At 36.3% G+C, this 14721-nt stretch overlaps 1 protein-coding gene across 2 annotated transcripts in view; it reads right to left on the reverse strand.

Annotated features, from left to right (window-relative positions):
- Nucleotides 1-43: 43 nt before the first annotated feature.
- LOC139967469 (uncharacterized) overlaps nucleotides 44-14721 on the reverse strand; it is a 28664-nt gene continuing 13986 nt past the window's right edge. The window contains exons 1-6 of one of the 2 annotated variants that reach the window (XM_071971329.1): nucleotides 13074-13680; nucleotides 4775-4992; nucleotides 4122-4234; nucleotides 3164-3485; nucleotides 2303-2511; nucleotides 44-872 (exon numbers count right to left, since the gene is read on the reverse strand). In XM_071971329.1, the coding sequence (XP_071827430.1) occupies nucleotides 660-872; nucleotides 2303-2511; nucleotides 3164-3485; nucleotides 4122-4234; nucleotides 4775-4992; nucleotides 13074-13291 (1293 nt within the window). In that variant the 5' untranslated portion in view covers nucleotides 13292-13680 and the 3' untranslated portion in view covers nucleotides 44-659. Of the gene's footprint in view, nucleotides 873-2302; nucleotides 2512-3163; nucleotides 3486-4121; nucleotides 4235-4774; nucleotides 4993-13073; nucleotides 13681-14721 lie in introns of those variants that run through there. The other variant, XM_071971330.1, reaches the window with a different exon arrangement.

Raw genomic sequence — 14721 nt, forward strand, 5'->3', positions numbered from 1 at the left:
AAAAAGAGAAGTAATCAGAAAAATACATTTGCCCGTTTATATTGAAGCTTCATTTTGCGTCCAAGTTGCTGTATTATAAATGTACCGAAATCGACAAAATATCGGAACGATAGGGTCCGACAAAATCATACTCAATTTCTTTATTCTGAATTAATATTCATACTTGATGTCACTTTTTGAATGTACACAGAGTTATGTGAGTAAATTAGTGTTCCATGTTTCAATGTATATATGTATATTAAGTAAATTAGGTAAGTAAATCAATTTTTGTTTATGATTCAATATAGTCATAAAATTTTGTTATAGAAATTTCCTGTAATGCTTAGAATGTAACTTCCAATGTTATGTCAATCAATAACGTGAGCATAGCACATTCTAATATATCTCTTCTTTCGATGCAGTATAGTTTGCATATAGTAATTCGTCAATATCTTTGGAATATTAAGATCAATTGTTCGTCGACGCTATTTTGAATTACCGTTAAATTTTAAATTAACAAGTGATCAGATGATATCCCGCCGGCGACTTCCCGTATCTTCTATCCAGGTTTCAGTATATCAATTGGATCTCCCCGCAGTCAGTTAAACTTGCTCACTGTCCAAACTATTGAGAGGGAATTCCTCCATTCTCTTTCCGTGATTTTGTATTATGCATTTGTATTATTCGTTTTTATGAACTTTCATGTGTCTAGTTAAATTTCCGGACTGTGAAAATCTTAGCAAACAGATGGAGCATTGATATGGCTTTTCGCCACTGTGTATACGTAGATGTTTAGTTAGAGTTGAACTGTCGGCGAATGCTTTGCGACAAAAACCGCATCTGTAGGGCCGTTCACCGGAGTGGGTGCGCATGTGTGTCGTAACCGAGGAACTCTGTACAGAAGATGAAATGAAAAAAGTTAGAAACGACCGCGCCAAAGACTAGTTGATAAACTTCATAAACAACATAAAATAAGCATTGTATTTTATAGTGTGAAATGTATTGGGGTATTTAACAAACAAACCAAAAACTTGTGATTGCATCATTTATGTTTATGAAATTCAAGCAACAATTTTCACTGCATTCGATTGTCCGTCCAAACTTCAAAATCCTTCAAAATATCACAGCATAAATAAGCGCCTCTTGAAGGCGCGATGACCGTAAACTGCATTAAGTTTGATATTGATGTGTAGTGACTGTTTTTACCCATCGCTACAACAGTTATTTGTGTATTTTCTATTTTTACAACCATTTTATTCTATTGAAAACGCCCCTTTTCACACCATCGGCAAATAAAGTGACTGAACTACTTAGCCTACACAAAGCCCTTTACGTCATCTCCTCAGTATAGTAACACATAGCACAGTACAACTATTTACTATACCTATGAAAACATGTCTACAAGAATGTACAAATTTGTCCATGGCATGTAGTGCTCGATGTCAAACTTGCGTGCTCTTTTGTTAATTTGAATTAAAAGGAACACATTTTTGATTGAGTCATATATACCTCAATTTACCAAAGTATAAGCATGAAAATTTAGACCTGCACCGAGGAGCCGACATCACCATGGAGCTAGCCTTTAAGAAGCACTCTGTACAATATTTTACAAGACAGTGAATTTTTTTTTTTGATATCTGCGAAGACCATAAACATATCACTAGTAAATCAACATTTATCTATATTTCTTGTTGGGCATATCAACTGTTAACTTCTTTCTAAAGTCCTTGACAGCCACCAATCAACCAACCATTTGATCTCAGCATTTTTTTGTCAGTGTCAAATTTAAAATAACACCGTCAAAAACACCACCAATTTCTACACCAACCAGTTAATATTGATGATTAAAATATTTCACGCAAAATGACGTTATCATTACATAAGCAATCCGATCATGCGCAGTAATTACTTTCGATATTTTAAACAAAAGGTGCTCGTTAAAGTGCAAAACAAGTCGCCGGTCAGAATCACTGGAATATATTCAACAAACAAAAATTGAAGTTTCTTTTTCTGTTGTTTTTTTTATTCAGCACACTCAGCTGCCGCGTCTGTGAATATTCATCAGGCTTAAAAGTACAACAAAGACTTTAAAATGTTACCAACAAACTTTATTTTCATTCTCTTTGTAGTTAAATCTGGTTAAATTGAGTCGCAAAAGATCTTAACTTTTGTTTGGCTTAAAAAACAACAACACATGGCTTTGGTCACAAATCCATGTCAACTGATATACAGTTCACTTCAATATCCATACAACAATATCTGTCAATACTTGAATAAACAAAGAACGAACATATATATATATAGGCGATAGTTGTCTGTTTACCTGTGAGAAATCTCTATGGCAGATGAAGCACCGAAAAGGCTTCTCTCCGCTGTGCGTTCGCATGTGAGCTGTAAGGTTAGCCGTCTGTGAGAAGGTTTTGTTACACAAGCTGCATCTGTAAGGTCTCTCTCCCGAGTGTGTCCGTAGGTGGGTCTTTAAGGTACTCGGGCGGGCGTAAGATTTACCACATAGATTGCATACGTTATTTCCTAAACAATACAAATCAATAAACAAAAGGTTAACATAGATAACTACAATATTGGGAAAACTGGGACAAACTATGAACAAAGAGTTTTTTTTTTTTTGGGGGGGGGGGGGGGATGATTTCTTTGAGAATTTAAATTGTCAATAGAATTCGACAAGTTTCGTCAATAATTTGAAAGTTGTTCTTGTTTTTTTTTTGGGGGGGGGGTGGGGTGGGAGTTATAATCTCAATTTTAGGAACAATTTTAATATTTGTTTTTGTTAGTAAATGCGTGGCACTCAGGCATTTGTTTTTAACCATAATTGTTTTAGCCTAAACATACGAGTTAATCTAAGGGTTACCTTCCATAAGTGTACACATCACCACCCCCCCCCCCAACCACCTTAACAAAGGAAAAACTATCAGAGACCATTCAAGTGAAAGTCGATGGGTAGGGGAGGCTCAGAAGGGGTGGATTTTACTGAGAGCCCGATGTAAACCCTTTTCCAGAGTGCCAACCTTCTTTCTATGTTCTATTTTCTAAATCTATTTTCTGGAGAAAATCCTATTCAAATCCAAAATACGATTCGTCTTATACTTTTCGCGTCTTATATACTACCTAACGCCTTTAACTTTTTTCTCTTTTTTTTTTGGGGGGGGGGAGAAATTGCCGTTACCTTTTTTAGTTTCTTTCCGACCTAATCGCAACGTTTTCACAGAATTACTTCTTCCACCAAAGGCACACGGTTGCAGTTCGCGGAATCCCAGCCTTTCTCCTCGTTGTGGGGTCACCCACGTCACCCCTGCTCTCTCGTCTGGGACCATATTGAGCACATCGTGGTACCTACTACTCGAAGACTTCGGGGAACCCAGAGGTATAGACTGGGTCTGGGATTTGATCAGACTAGATGGATGGTTATTCCTTGTAGAATAATGTTCATGGCTTTGAAGAGACGGAGATTCGGGAATGGAACCAAAACTTGAGTAAGACGAAGAAGACTGAAAAAAAAGGTAAAAGAAATTTTTAAAAAATGGTCAAAATATTTATAAGGGTTAGTTCGTCTAATTAAATTACAAGGGTAAATACTATATAATATAATGTTATGGACGGTGCTTGTTTTCCAGCAGCGCAAACTATGCTACAATGAAGAGGACAATGGTTTTTTTTTTAAAGTCATACAACTAACCCTATAACCCTAACGCAACAAGAACAGAGGAATATGCGACGTTTCTCGCAAATTACATCGTTAGTATACAAACAGAAACCATGTTCCAGTTTAATTTTGAATGGTTTTGCAACAAAATGACCTTTTTCTATAATCACACATTGTTTCCGTTTACCTTTTCAACAACAGGGCACTTTTTAATAACATTTCATTTTTAATTTGTCAAAAAAAGGGTCATTTAAAAAAATTAACAGAAATGGAAAAATGGTACTTTTCATTACTAATGAAGCACTATGATCACTAATGAAGAGGAGTTCTTTTGGAGGTTTCCACAAAACTAGAGAGACACGTGCCCTCCCCCATCTCCCCCTTCCCCCATCTCCCCCTCCACCATCTTTCCCTCTCTCTCTCTCTCCTGTACCAGGGCTCCGCCGTCCCTGGCAGACGTGACATTTACATATGTACCTACCGATGCGTAACCTCTGTAATCAGAACTAAAAGACTGTGACGTCTCTGGATGGTGGCGGTGATTGGTGTATGAGCTCCCATTCATTTGCATACCCCAGTTACACTGAGGGCAATCTATGTGGAAACCAAAAGAAACAGTTCAGATTTCAAAATGCTAGAAATATTTTACATACATAATTTTGCTACTATAGGTTTTGTTTGTTATATTAGCTTGTATTCATTTTTTCTCCAAAGTATAAGGCCTAATGACAAAACTGACAAGATTCGAAATTGCTAAAATAGGCAAAGATTTTTTGTTTTTTGTTGGTATTGCTAATTAACCGGTACTGATACGGACCGGTGACCTTTGGCTTACCAACCATGCGTCCTATCAAGTGAGATATCCAGCCTTTAATTCTTGGCACCCTCTACGTAGCCATTTACTTGCTGGCGGCGGGGGGGGGGGGGTGCCATTCAGAAAGCACAGTACCATGCAACCAGGGATTACTCCCAAATTCCCTTCGATAAAACCCAGAAAACAAAAGGTAAGGGATTTCAAGGGTGATTCCGCTTTTTATGTATGTTAAGTTTAAACGGTATATACTTGACATTAAAATCAAAATATTTTACAAAACGATAATATATGTGTCACATGTGTTATAAGAGATAACTCACCGCCATTCGATGAGGAGCTGTGTAAGTAGTTAGACTGATGGCGCTGTGTACATTCTAGCCAGCTGGGAGCAGGTGGATACGGAGAAGGTTCATGTCGGGGCGGTGAACTACGGCAGTGAACTACAGGTGGGGTAAAGGTGAGGGCAGACGATCGAATATGCGGTGTCTCGCTCTGGTATCCAAAGTTGATTCGATCGTGGTGACAAGAACAGGTACTTCTTTAAAATATGAAAAGAAAATAACGAACAAGGTGTCAGCGGGCGGTTGAAGAGGATAAACGTGGGAGAGGGGTGGGTGGGGGGGGGGGGGGGGTGGAGGGCAGGGGGAACCTCGAGGGCCAATGGGACATGTGACTATGATTAAAGGCGGCCAACCACAAAGTCATCTCAAAATAGACCTTTTGTGCATTTCGTACTACAAATCCAGTAGTCCAATGCTGGTTTTAAATTACATTTTTTTTTACAATGCAACAAGGAACTTATTTACATAACAAAATAGCCCTTTAAATAACAGAAATAAAAACATCGTCATTCCTCGTGAGGATACCACTCAGTTTGATGTTGCCAGAGAGAAAATTCATACACCGGAGTGCCATAACTAGGCGTCTATGGGTGCCAAGTATCAAGACCTCCTGACGGGCTAAGCCCAGTTAAGAACCCATTTATATTGCTGCATCGGGGCCAGGTTGCTCCGTACTACGTAGAACAGAAGTTGTTTTTTTTTTTTTTTAATAAGGAGAGGTACCGTATAAAACGACACAAAGTTACACACATTTACGCGTATACTCTTATCGTTCAGTTGTTGGTTATATAGAATATTGGAGGTTTATTGGAAAACAGATATGTTAACGTAATTTCTCTTCCTTCATACTAACGATGGAAGATCCTCATTAACCCCCCCCCCCCCTCCCCGCCCCTCATTTGGTCTTACAGTTGACCCGGGTTGCTATACATACGCAGGAATGTTATACTATATTGTGATGACAACACATGGGGCACCCATACCGATATAGATTTGTAAGAGGCACCAGCCCGTATACAATCCATACATTGTAATGATAACTTATATCCGCCCTTCGCGACGCAAACAGGGCTTCAATTCAGCTGTTTGTAGGTGTTCTGTTTCCTTTTCAAATCAAAACAGATTCCAATTTGAAAGTTTTCAGCGGATGATTGGGAGACATTTCGTTCCTTTTAATGTCGTCATTTATCTCTTTCCATCCTTGAATGAATCAATTCTATCATGTTTTAGAATCTCGCAGTTTTTAACCATCTGCCCATCAGGCATGTGTCTCTGTCTTTTAATTACATTTTCTTTTTTCTCTTCAGGGAAAAAAAAAAACGAAAGAAAAGAGTCAAGCCTTATAGGTCTATACTATAGAAGTCATATAGGGAAACGAAAAGAATTCACAAAAACGTGATTTCTATAAACCTACCAATGGAAACAGAAACCTGGTTAACAACTAACATCCAATGTCTTCTGTTCAACTCACAGAAGCTTTTCATACCACCTTAAGTTCTTCCTTTTCAAAGATCTGCTTCAATTCCGCTTCAAATATCTCTTTCCATTTTCTTCTCTCCCTCCTTTTTTTTTTTGGGCGGCGAGAAAGAAGACCAGAGGACGCTCCAGGTTTTGACCATTCTAAGCTAAATGTTGGAGTTTGGGAACAATAGTGATTATCGGTAGCATGGGTTCTGGTGGGCAATTGAGAGATTTTAAGCTCGTTTCATCTTCCCAGATAAGGCTTCCCTTAACCCCGAGGCCAAAAACTCTTTCTTTTCCCTCACATCACACAAAATTCTTTCAATGTTTTTCTTGTAAATCTTTGTCGTTGAAAGAGACTAGTTTGTGAAGTCGATGTTCGAAATAGTGACTTACAAACAGAATTTGCTTGTTTTTCTTTTCCGCTTCTTCTTCCTCTTGTACTTATATTCTCTCGCAGTATACTCTTAACTTTTGGAATTATCCTACCGTTATGCTGACAAAGTATACTACGGTTTGTGTGTTTTTTCATTTCTTTAATAGGTTGGTTTGATCAACGAAAGCTAACAGATAAACAGCTCTTCTAACCGCAGATGTAGACGGATTAGAAGACTTGTTACATTTGTAGACCTATTTAATCACAATCCTTAAGTAGGAAGGGTCATTATTATGGGAAGGGTATACACTTTGAACGGTACTCGCGTTTCCAATCAAGTCACTAAAGATAAGAAAGAAAGTCAGTATTATTCCCACTTCAAACAGCAAAATTGACGTTATTACCATTACTATGGATAATGGGGCATACATAGGAGTAAACAACGGGTACATATACTACTGTAATCCGTTACAAAATATAGGATCTTGCGAGTAACAAGTTTCAAAAGTTCAAACAGAAAAGACGCCAAGTCCGTATAGCGAGTCCGGGACACAGGGGGCCGTCTCCCCCAACCCCCACACACACCTACACGGGTCACCCATCTGGTTACAGAACAGGAATGTTTCGCACATCGTTAAATTGTTGGTGCATGCCCCTCCTTCAATTGTTGGTGCCCCGTTAACTCAGACTTCTAGCTTGAAACGAGCTGATAGCATGCTTATTCCATCTTCTAATGAGAATTACGGCCTATACTAAACTGCAGTAATTATGTCTTTTTTCCACAACCGTTTACTTTCTGCTGTTTTGATGACGTAATTTTCAATACAATTGTCTGATGAAAACGTTATCGATGAAATAAGTATTGTATTCATTTGGTGCGATATAATTGATAATGATATTCAAATTATTGAATAGATTGTATTATTTAATGAAAATATTATATACCGTTCAATGAACAGCTTTGTTTTTGATAAGAAATATATTTATCATCAAATATAGAAAACGGTATATGTTCTGTTTCAACGTCAGGTTATTATCATTACGAACATGATATGTAACTATAATGAGGGATATATCTTTAAGTGAGATTTTGCATATAAAAGAAATACATTAAATAGTATAAATTTGCTATAATAGTCATATATAATGATGACAGGTTATCATACAGCAAACCTTTGAATTATTGATTATTTAATTGTTTTCATAGGTAATGAGATGTACCAACATCAAACATAGAATGTAATCAGGTAGTATGAGTTGTCATTATCAATCAACATTTGGAGTCAAAGAGTGTATGGTATGTAAACATTCAACATGATTACATTTAGTAAAGTAGAACATTATTTTAATCGGTACATTTGATATATAAGTCATTCAATATGACTGTGCCAAATATACAGCAATGATTTTGAATCATTCATTACTAGTCTTAATCGGTGAAATATTATCATCGAAAAAGAGAATTCCTATATTAATTCAATATAGTATGGTTTACAAGGGCGTAGGAACCGGGGGGGCTGGGGGGCGCCAGCCCCCCAGTGAAAAATGTGGAGGGGCGGAAGTATCATTCCGCCCCCCCGCTTCGCAAGTCAGAAAACCCCTTTTTCATTTCCAAATGAGAAAAAAAAATCATTTGGAGCACCAAATTGCATCTAAGGCCAGGTGAAAATACAAAATTAAGTTTACAAAATGGAGTGGGTGTTGAAGTGTGCTATATTGCACCAAATTGCATCTGAGGCTACCTGGAAATGGAAAAAATTCCAAAGGGGAGAGGGACACCCCCTCCCCTTAGACCCATAGACGTACGAGGCGGGGGCAGACTGCCCCCTTAATTTCCAGAGGACAAGAAATTCGGGCAAAAGTCCTGAAAAATTCGGGCAGCCTAAGAGGAGAATTTTATATATATATATGCAGTAGCTTGCCCGGATCTTTTTCAAATTTTTGCCCGACAATTCCATGTTTACTTTATTTAGCATCATGATGCCCGAATATTTCCGTGTAACACCACCGTAAGCGCAGCTCATCTGGGCTACCACGCTTTTTGCACGATCATTTTTTTTTCTAACTAGTCAACTGTACACCTGGACATTTCCGACATGAGTGTATATAAGAAACATTTTCTTTTTCATGGATGGTAAGGGGGTGGGGGGGGGGCCTACAAGCCTATAGGAGTACAGGTTTATCATATTCTTTGTTATATTTTATACTTTTTTGTGAGACAAATTGCAGTCTCATCTGACACAGCGACATTATCCCGCCTACGCGTCGTTGAACAATGTATGTTTTTCTGGAGGTAGCTGAGTACTGTGTTAAAATAATAAATACGGTAACTAAATAGGAGCTTAAAAAATATACTGTCCTATTTTTCCCCTTCAAAGTAATGTTACCATTTTTCTTCTTCTAATTTACCAATTTTTGAGGAAGTGTAAATTTCTAAAACGTGAGATTATAAAATAAAGAATGTTTTGAAGCAACTTGCAAGGCCTCAGAAGTGCCATTTCCTGCAATCTGAGAGGCATTTTTTGCCAAAAATTTTCTTGTACGCTACGCGCCAACCGATGGTGGCGCTTTGCTTAGATAGTGTCACGGGAACTTTCGGGCACAAAAATTTCTGCCCCCCCAAACTGAAATGGTCCCAAACGCCTATGCTTAGACCCCTCCCCAGACCGGCCATCAGTCTTCAGCCCCCCCCCCCCCCACTCAAAAGTACCTTCCTACGCCACTGATGGTTTATGATTATAAATGAACGTCTGTCGTCGAAGACTAAGTATGCAATCGTTCAATATCATCACATTTAGCCAAGTAACATATTAAATCAGAATATATAGAATTAAGAAAGAAATGAAATGTGGCAGTAATCAATCTTCGATATTAATGAAACGTTCTGTTACCATTATACAATACTGTGTATAACCAATAACCCATGCATATTGGTCTATATGCATGTAAGTAGTGGTTTGCATTGGCGAATTCAGGTTGTTCTAAAGGGAGGGGAGGGAAGGAGAGGTTGGGCACGCGGAAGGTACCGAAATTACTGCCAAAGCAATGGTTCAATAACATTTCGGTAAAAATAAAACACATACCCCGTGAGCGAACTGTTTTGAAATAGTTCCATGTTGTACATACCTTGTTTGAATGAAACTTGTGTTTCTATGTTTTCAGTGGCAATCAAAAGGATAAGAGAGGGAATGGGGTCGGGGGGGGGGTGGTGGGGGCTCCTATCCTCTGGTCCATTATCCACAATTTTCCTATGTGCTGTATAACCTTACTTTATGAACTATGCTGCAAAGGTTACATATAGTAGTGTTTAAAAATTCTTTCACGCGTTCTGCGTAATGTGATACCCTCTTAACCAAACATAGCGACAATTAATGACATTTATTGCCAATAATTGTAATCGTCAAACAAGGTTGATTTACTCAAAAATTTGTATATTAGCGATGAAATACATATTTCTTTCGTCGATTTTGTCAAATCTATGGCTCAGACCACTTTTTTGGTAACATTATAATTTTAATAAACCCTGCTTGGAAACCCAAACGGATTTAGAATGAATTAGATTTCTGAAACTATTTCAAAGTTATCTGGACGCTTTGTTATTTGCAATGGAATTTGTAATAATAAACTGAGTTAATGGACTTCATTGTAATAAATTTAATTGCATAAACAAGATATTCAGAATCAACGGAGAATTGCTTATTCAGTCTAATATGAAATCAACTTCATTATTACGAATTGCGGGATTTCATAAACTATAGAATTACGATAGTCGGACAACATAAATTCTTCAATAAACTTGATCAAAGAAGATTAAAAAAAATCCCATTAATAATGACTATACAGAAGAAAAAAAATATTTTGTAATTTTAGGTAGAAAATTTCAAGAAATTTGGAGAGGATATTTGATCTCATCTATATAAGTGTGAGTCCTAATCTTTATAAAGAACAACAAGGACACTTAGATAAGTGTTGAGTTTGACCGGAAAACAACGAAGTAACATGATTATTATTAATTTATTTATTATTGTTAATTATTATTAAGGCATTCTTAGGTGTACTTTTATTCTCATTGAGATAATATTGATAAATTCAATAACGTTAGTTAACAAGAGAAATAACAAAGGGATTGAACTTTCCAAAATTACTATTGGTCGTATGGGTTGGGGTGGGGGTGGGGGGGTGAACCCTAAAATTTTGTTTAAAAAAATTATTTGGGCAATTCTTCGAAAACATACACAGCCCTGATTCCTAATTTGCATTTAAGAATCAGGAGTGATTTGTTATTGTCATCACGTGGTACGGTATAGCTACCAGCTTTTTGCACCTTATTTGGGAGAAATTAACAAATATATCATAACGTATAATAACAGATTTGTACATGATTAAATCTGAGAGGGGTGAGGCGGAGATTGATGGGTACCGTACTTGGTATAGGCTTTATTATTATGTAACTCCAGTTACAAAAGCAATGTTCTCATCATTTTTAACCTTTCATTCTGACAAGGCAAAAAAGAAAAAAAAAAGAAAACATTTCTCCAACTTCTAACTGACCGATGGAGAGGAATTGACAAATAAAAAGACTCGTGAAATCCTAAAATATCTTGTACAGATATAAGATCTCATATATAGGATTGAACAAAGTGATTATTCCTGCTCAAAACTGCAATAAGAATGATTTTATTACCTCCCTTAAAATTAAAGTTATTGATATATTTGTAAATTTAACCCGTGACAAGATCTATATAGAAATAATTAGGGAGAGTAGAAGAACATCAAGGATAGTCAAATCTTCCTACAATTTTAGTAAATTATATGATGATAAAATATGAAGTGAATAGAAATAAACTTTAAATCTTAAGTTATTTTGTGACTTTACGTTTTAGTGTTTTTGATATATCAAGGTAGGACATATATGTCCTACCTTTATTATTATTATTGTTTTTCATTATTTTTTGCATATCTTGTCTGAGTACCTGTGACTATTGTTATATAATTTCCCTTTGAGTAACTTATAAACCTGGATCAACAAATATACGCTACTTTCAAATTTAAAATTTTTATTTTATCAAGTATAAATGAAAGAATATATAAGTTAATTTATATTTTTAATTTAAAACCAAAATATGCGGGTATGGGATAAGCCTGATTGGATAAAACTATTTCATCAAAAAGACAAGTGGAAACTCGAAAAGTTACATTTACCGACTTCATGTCCTGTTTTCTTTTAATGCTAGCAATACTATATGTTTTAATATGCCGCAATTTTTTTCTCCCTTATTATGATATAGGCCTGAAAGCTCGACTCTTGTTTCACTAAATTTTGATTGTATTTTAGACATTTATTAATTATTAAAGTAGAACAAAGATGCAAAAACAATGGCTTTGATTTTTGGTCTCATCTGACGGAATAACGAAATGACAAATAATTATTCATGTCCTCCGTAACTAATTTTCATATAATTAATTACGAGACAGCCGTGTGATTGTCGTATACCCCTGTTAAGTTCCCAATCGTCGAGCGAGAGTTGACGTTATATTGTGTTAATTTAAATAGTTGCCATGGAAATTTAGAGATACGATTTTTTATTTATTTATTTTAATTAAAAACCAAAAGCAAACGTTGCTTCAAACGTTCTGTTAAGCTTCACCCTTCAAAGGAATAATGGATTCCAAAACTAGACCCTTCTTGACTACTTTATGTAGATTCCTTTTTCTGCTGTGGATTGGAGCGGGGTGGGGAAGGTTCGCGTACAGATTAATTGCTCGTTCTTATAACCATCAACCAAATTCGATTCAATCAGCTTATTTTTTTAAACCAAATTTGCCTTAGTATATGTATACTATAACAATACTCGATGTTTATTTATCACATTGAATTACTAAGAATCGAACTACTTTAATCGTTGTTAAGGGCTCATGAGTATTTGAAAAATAGCAATATTTGCTTTAATTATGTACTACGTTGCATTATTTTAATTATGTACGTTAATTATGTACTACGTTAAGTGTCGCCTATATAGTTAGCAGAGTAATTAACAAATTATTCTGTCTCATTATACTGCAAACAAAAATATTATATAAAAAAGACTGAGGGCAGATTGTTTATCTTAACCTGTTCGTAAACTTGATCCTTCAAAATGAAAGAATATTTTTTTTTTTAACATAATTATCTCCTTATTGCCGAAGTATGGACTAGTAAGTCAATTTATCGGGAGGAATATGAGTTGAACAATTCAACACAAGAATCGAAAATTCGATCCATGGCAGTCGCCCGATTTTTCTTATAAACCGTGTAACCGTTCACTTATACGGTAGTTTATGATAAAAACAAATTAAACCTCAGCAAATCTATTAAAGAAGTGAGATTTCACTTGAATTACAACGGGAAGAAATATCTATGAGATTTTCTGTATGATTTAATATAACTCATATTATACTTACGGGTAGTGTTGAGAACACGCAGAGTGGTTAGTATGTACGTGAACGGAGTGTTGTCCGGGCAAGGACCCACTATCCGAGCTATAGGGTGACCCCGTCGAACCGGTCGATAAACTGGAATAATTAACAACTGGTAAATCGCTGCGAAAATTCCAACCTGAGGAAGTTCGATGTTCGTCATAAACACCAGAGTCCGAATAATGACTTCCACGAAATTCCATTGTCACACAACTTCAGGTATTGTTTAATTGATTTATTTTATTCTCTCTCTTTTATTTTTTTTTATTTCTGTGTTTTGTTCTTAATTTGAAATAAGGAAAAGAAAAACCACGAAACGCGAATCAATGGTTCACAAGATACTATAAAATGGTGAGGAAAAGTCAACCAATTTTTATAGTTTTTGAAGCAATTTAAGATTTCTTATAGCGGCTGGATACTACTATATTTTTCACATCATTTTTTCCTCTTTCGGAAAGGAACAATTTTTTTCAGTCTGTTTAGCTGTCAATTTTTATACGAATATTTCGAGACGACACAATATCCCGTAGTGAAATAGTGTTGAATAGAGTGCAACAAATTGGGGAATCTTACTGCCTTCCACCCGCGTGGTACCTGAACCATAAACTACTTAGAAGTTGCCTCAGTCGTTTCTATTGTTAATGGTAACGGTCTTCTTTGCCCCGAAGGCACACTTGGTAGTAATCTTCTGCGCTAAGCTTTTGTAACAATAGCGCACCAGTGGTATCAGCATGCAAGCTATTATACTTCACTTGTGTACAACTTGTAATACCTGTATTATCATCGGAAGAACAGATTTGAGGGACTCAACAAGTTGAAAAGTGCCTTCTTGTAGTAAAGTTTATAAAGACTTTTTTTTTTGTAACCATCTCTAAGAATCTTTTGTAAGAACATTTTCACTGTAGATTTAAGTGGAGAGTGATTCGAGTAAAAGTAGACTCATCGTTTATATTATAATTGTGTATACATACCGTATAAAGGTGGTAGGAGATTTGATAAGCTAAGTGAATACCCGTCTAATCAGTTGATTTTGTGTTCCTAGATTTGGTTCTTAAGTAGATAATTTACTGGTGCACATGCCTTAGGTCAAACCACCACTTATTTTATATATAGTCTGGGTAATTTTGAAAGGTGGAATGCAGGCCGGGAATGGTGGTGCAGGGTTGGGCGATGCGATAACGGGCCAGTTCTCCTAGTACGAAATATTTGTATTTGTATCTAAAAGAGCATCGTAAGTTCCCCTCCCCGCGGCAGCTGTATATACCCCTTCCCGCGTTTGATTTGAACCGGGCACAGGTTAGGCAAACCAAACTAGACATTTCCCGGATCTCAAATAGGCTAATTCATGTAAGATAACGTATTTATAGTGATTGGTTTCTTACTGTATAGTTCAGTGTTATACGGCACATTTAGTATATATATCTATGATGACATATTTGCTATCCAACTGAGGCATCATTTTGTTTTGTTTGAATATGTGATTAACAAGCATAACATTTTACCTCAGTCATATAGGATATTAAAATCGAATTCTGCATAATTCGATTGTACACGACTATATTCCACTTGTCCACAAGTATTTGATTCGTAACGGCTGCTTCATGTTCGATGTTAACGCCCATGTGTGTTATAA

This window comes from Apostichopus japonicus, chromosome 5 (genome assembly GCF_037975245.1).
Source record: "Apostichopus japonicus isolate 1M-3 chromosome 5, ASM3797524v1, whole genome shotgun sequence".
In the NCBI taxonomy this organism is placed as follows: domain Eukaryota; kingdom Metazoa; phylum Echinodermata; class Holothuroidea; order Aspidochirotida; family Stichopodidae; genus Apostichopus; species Apostichopus japonicus.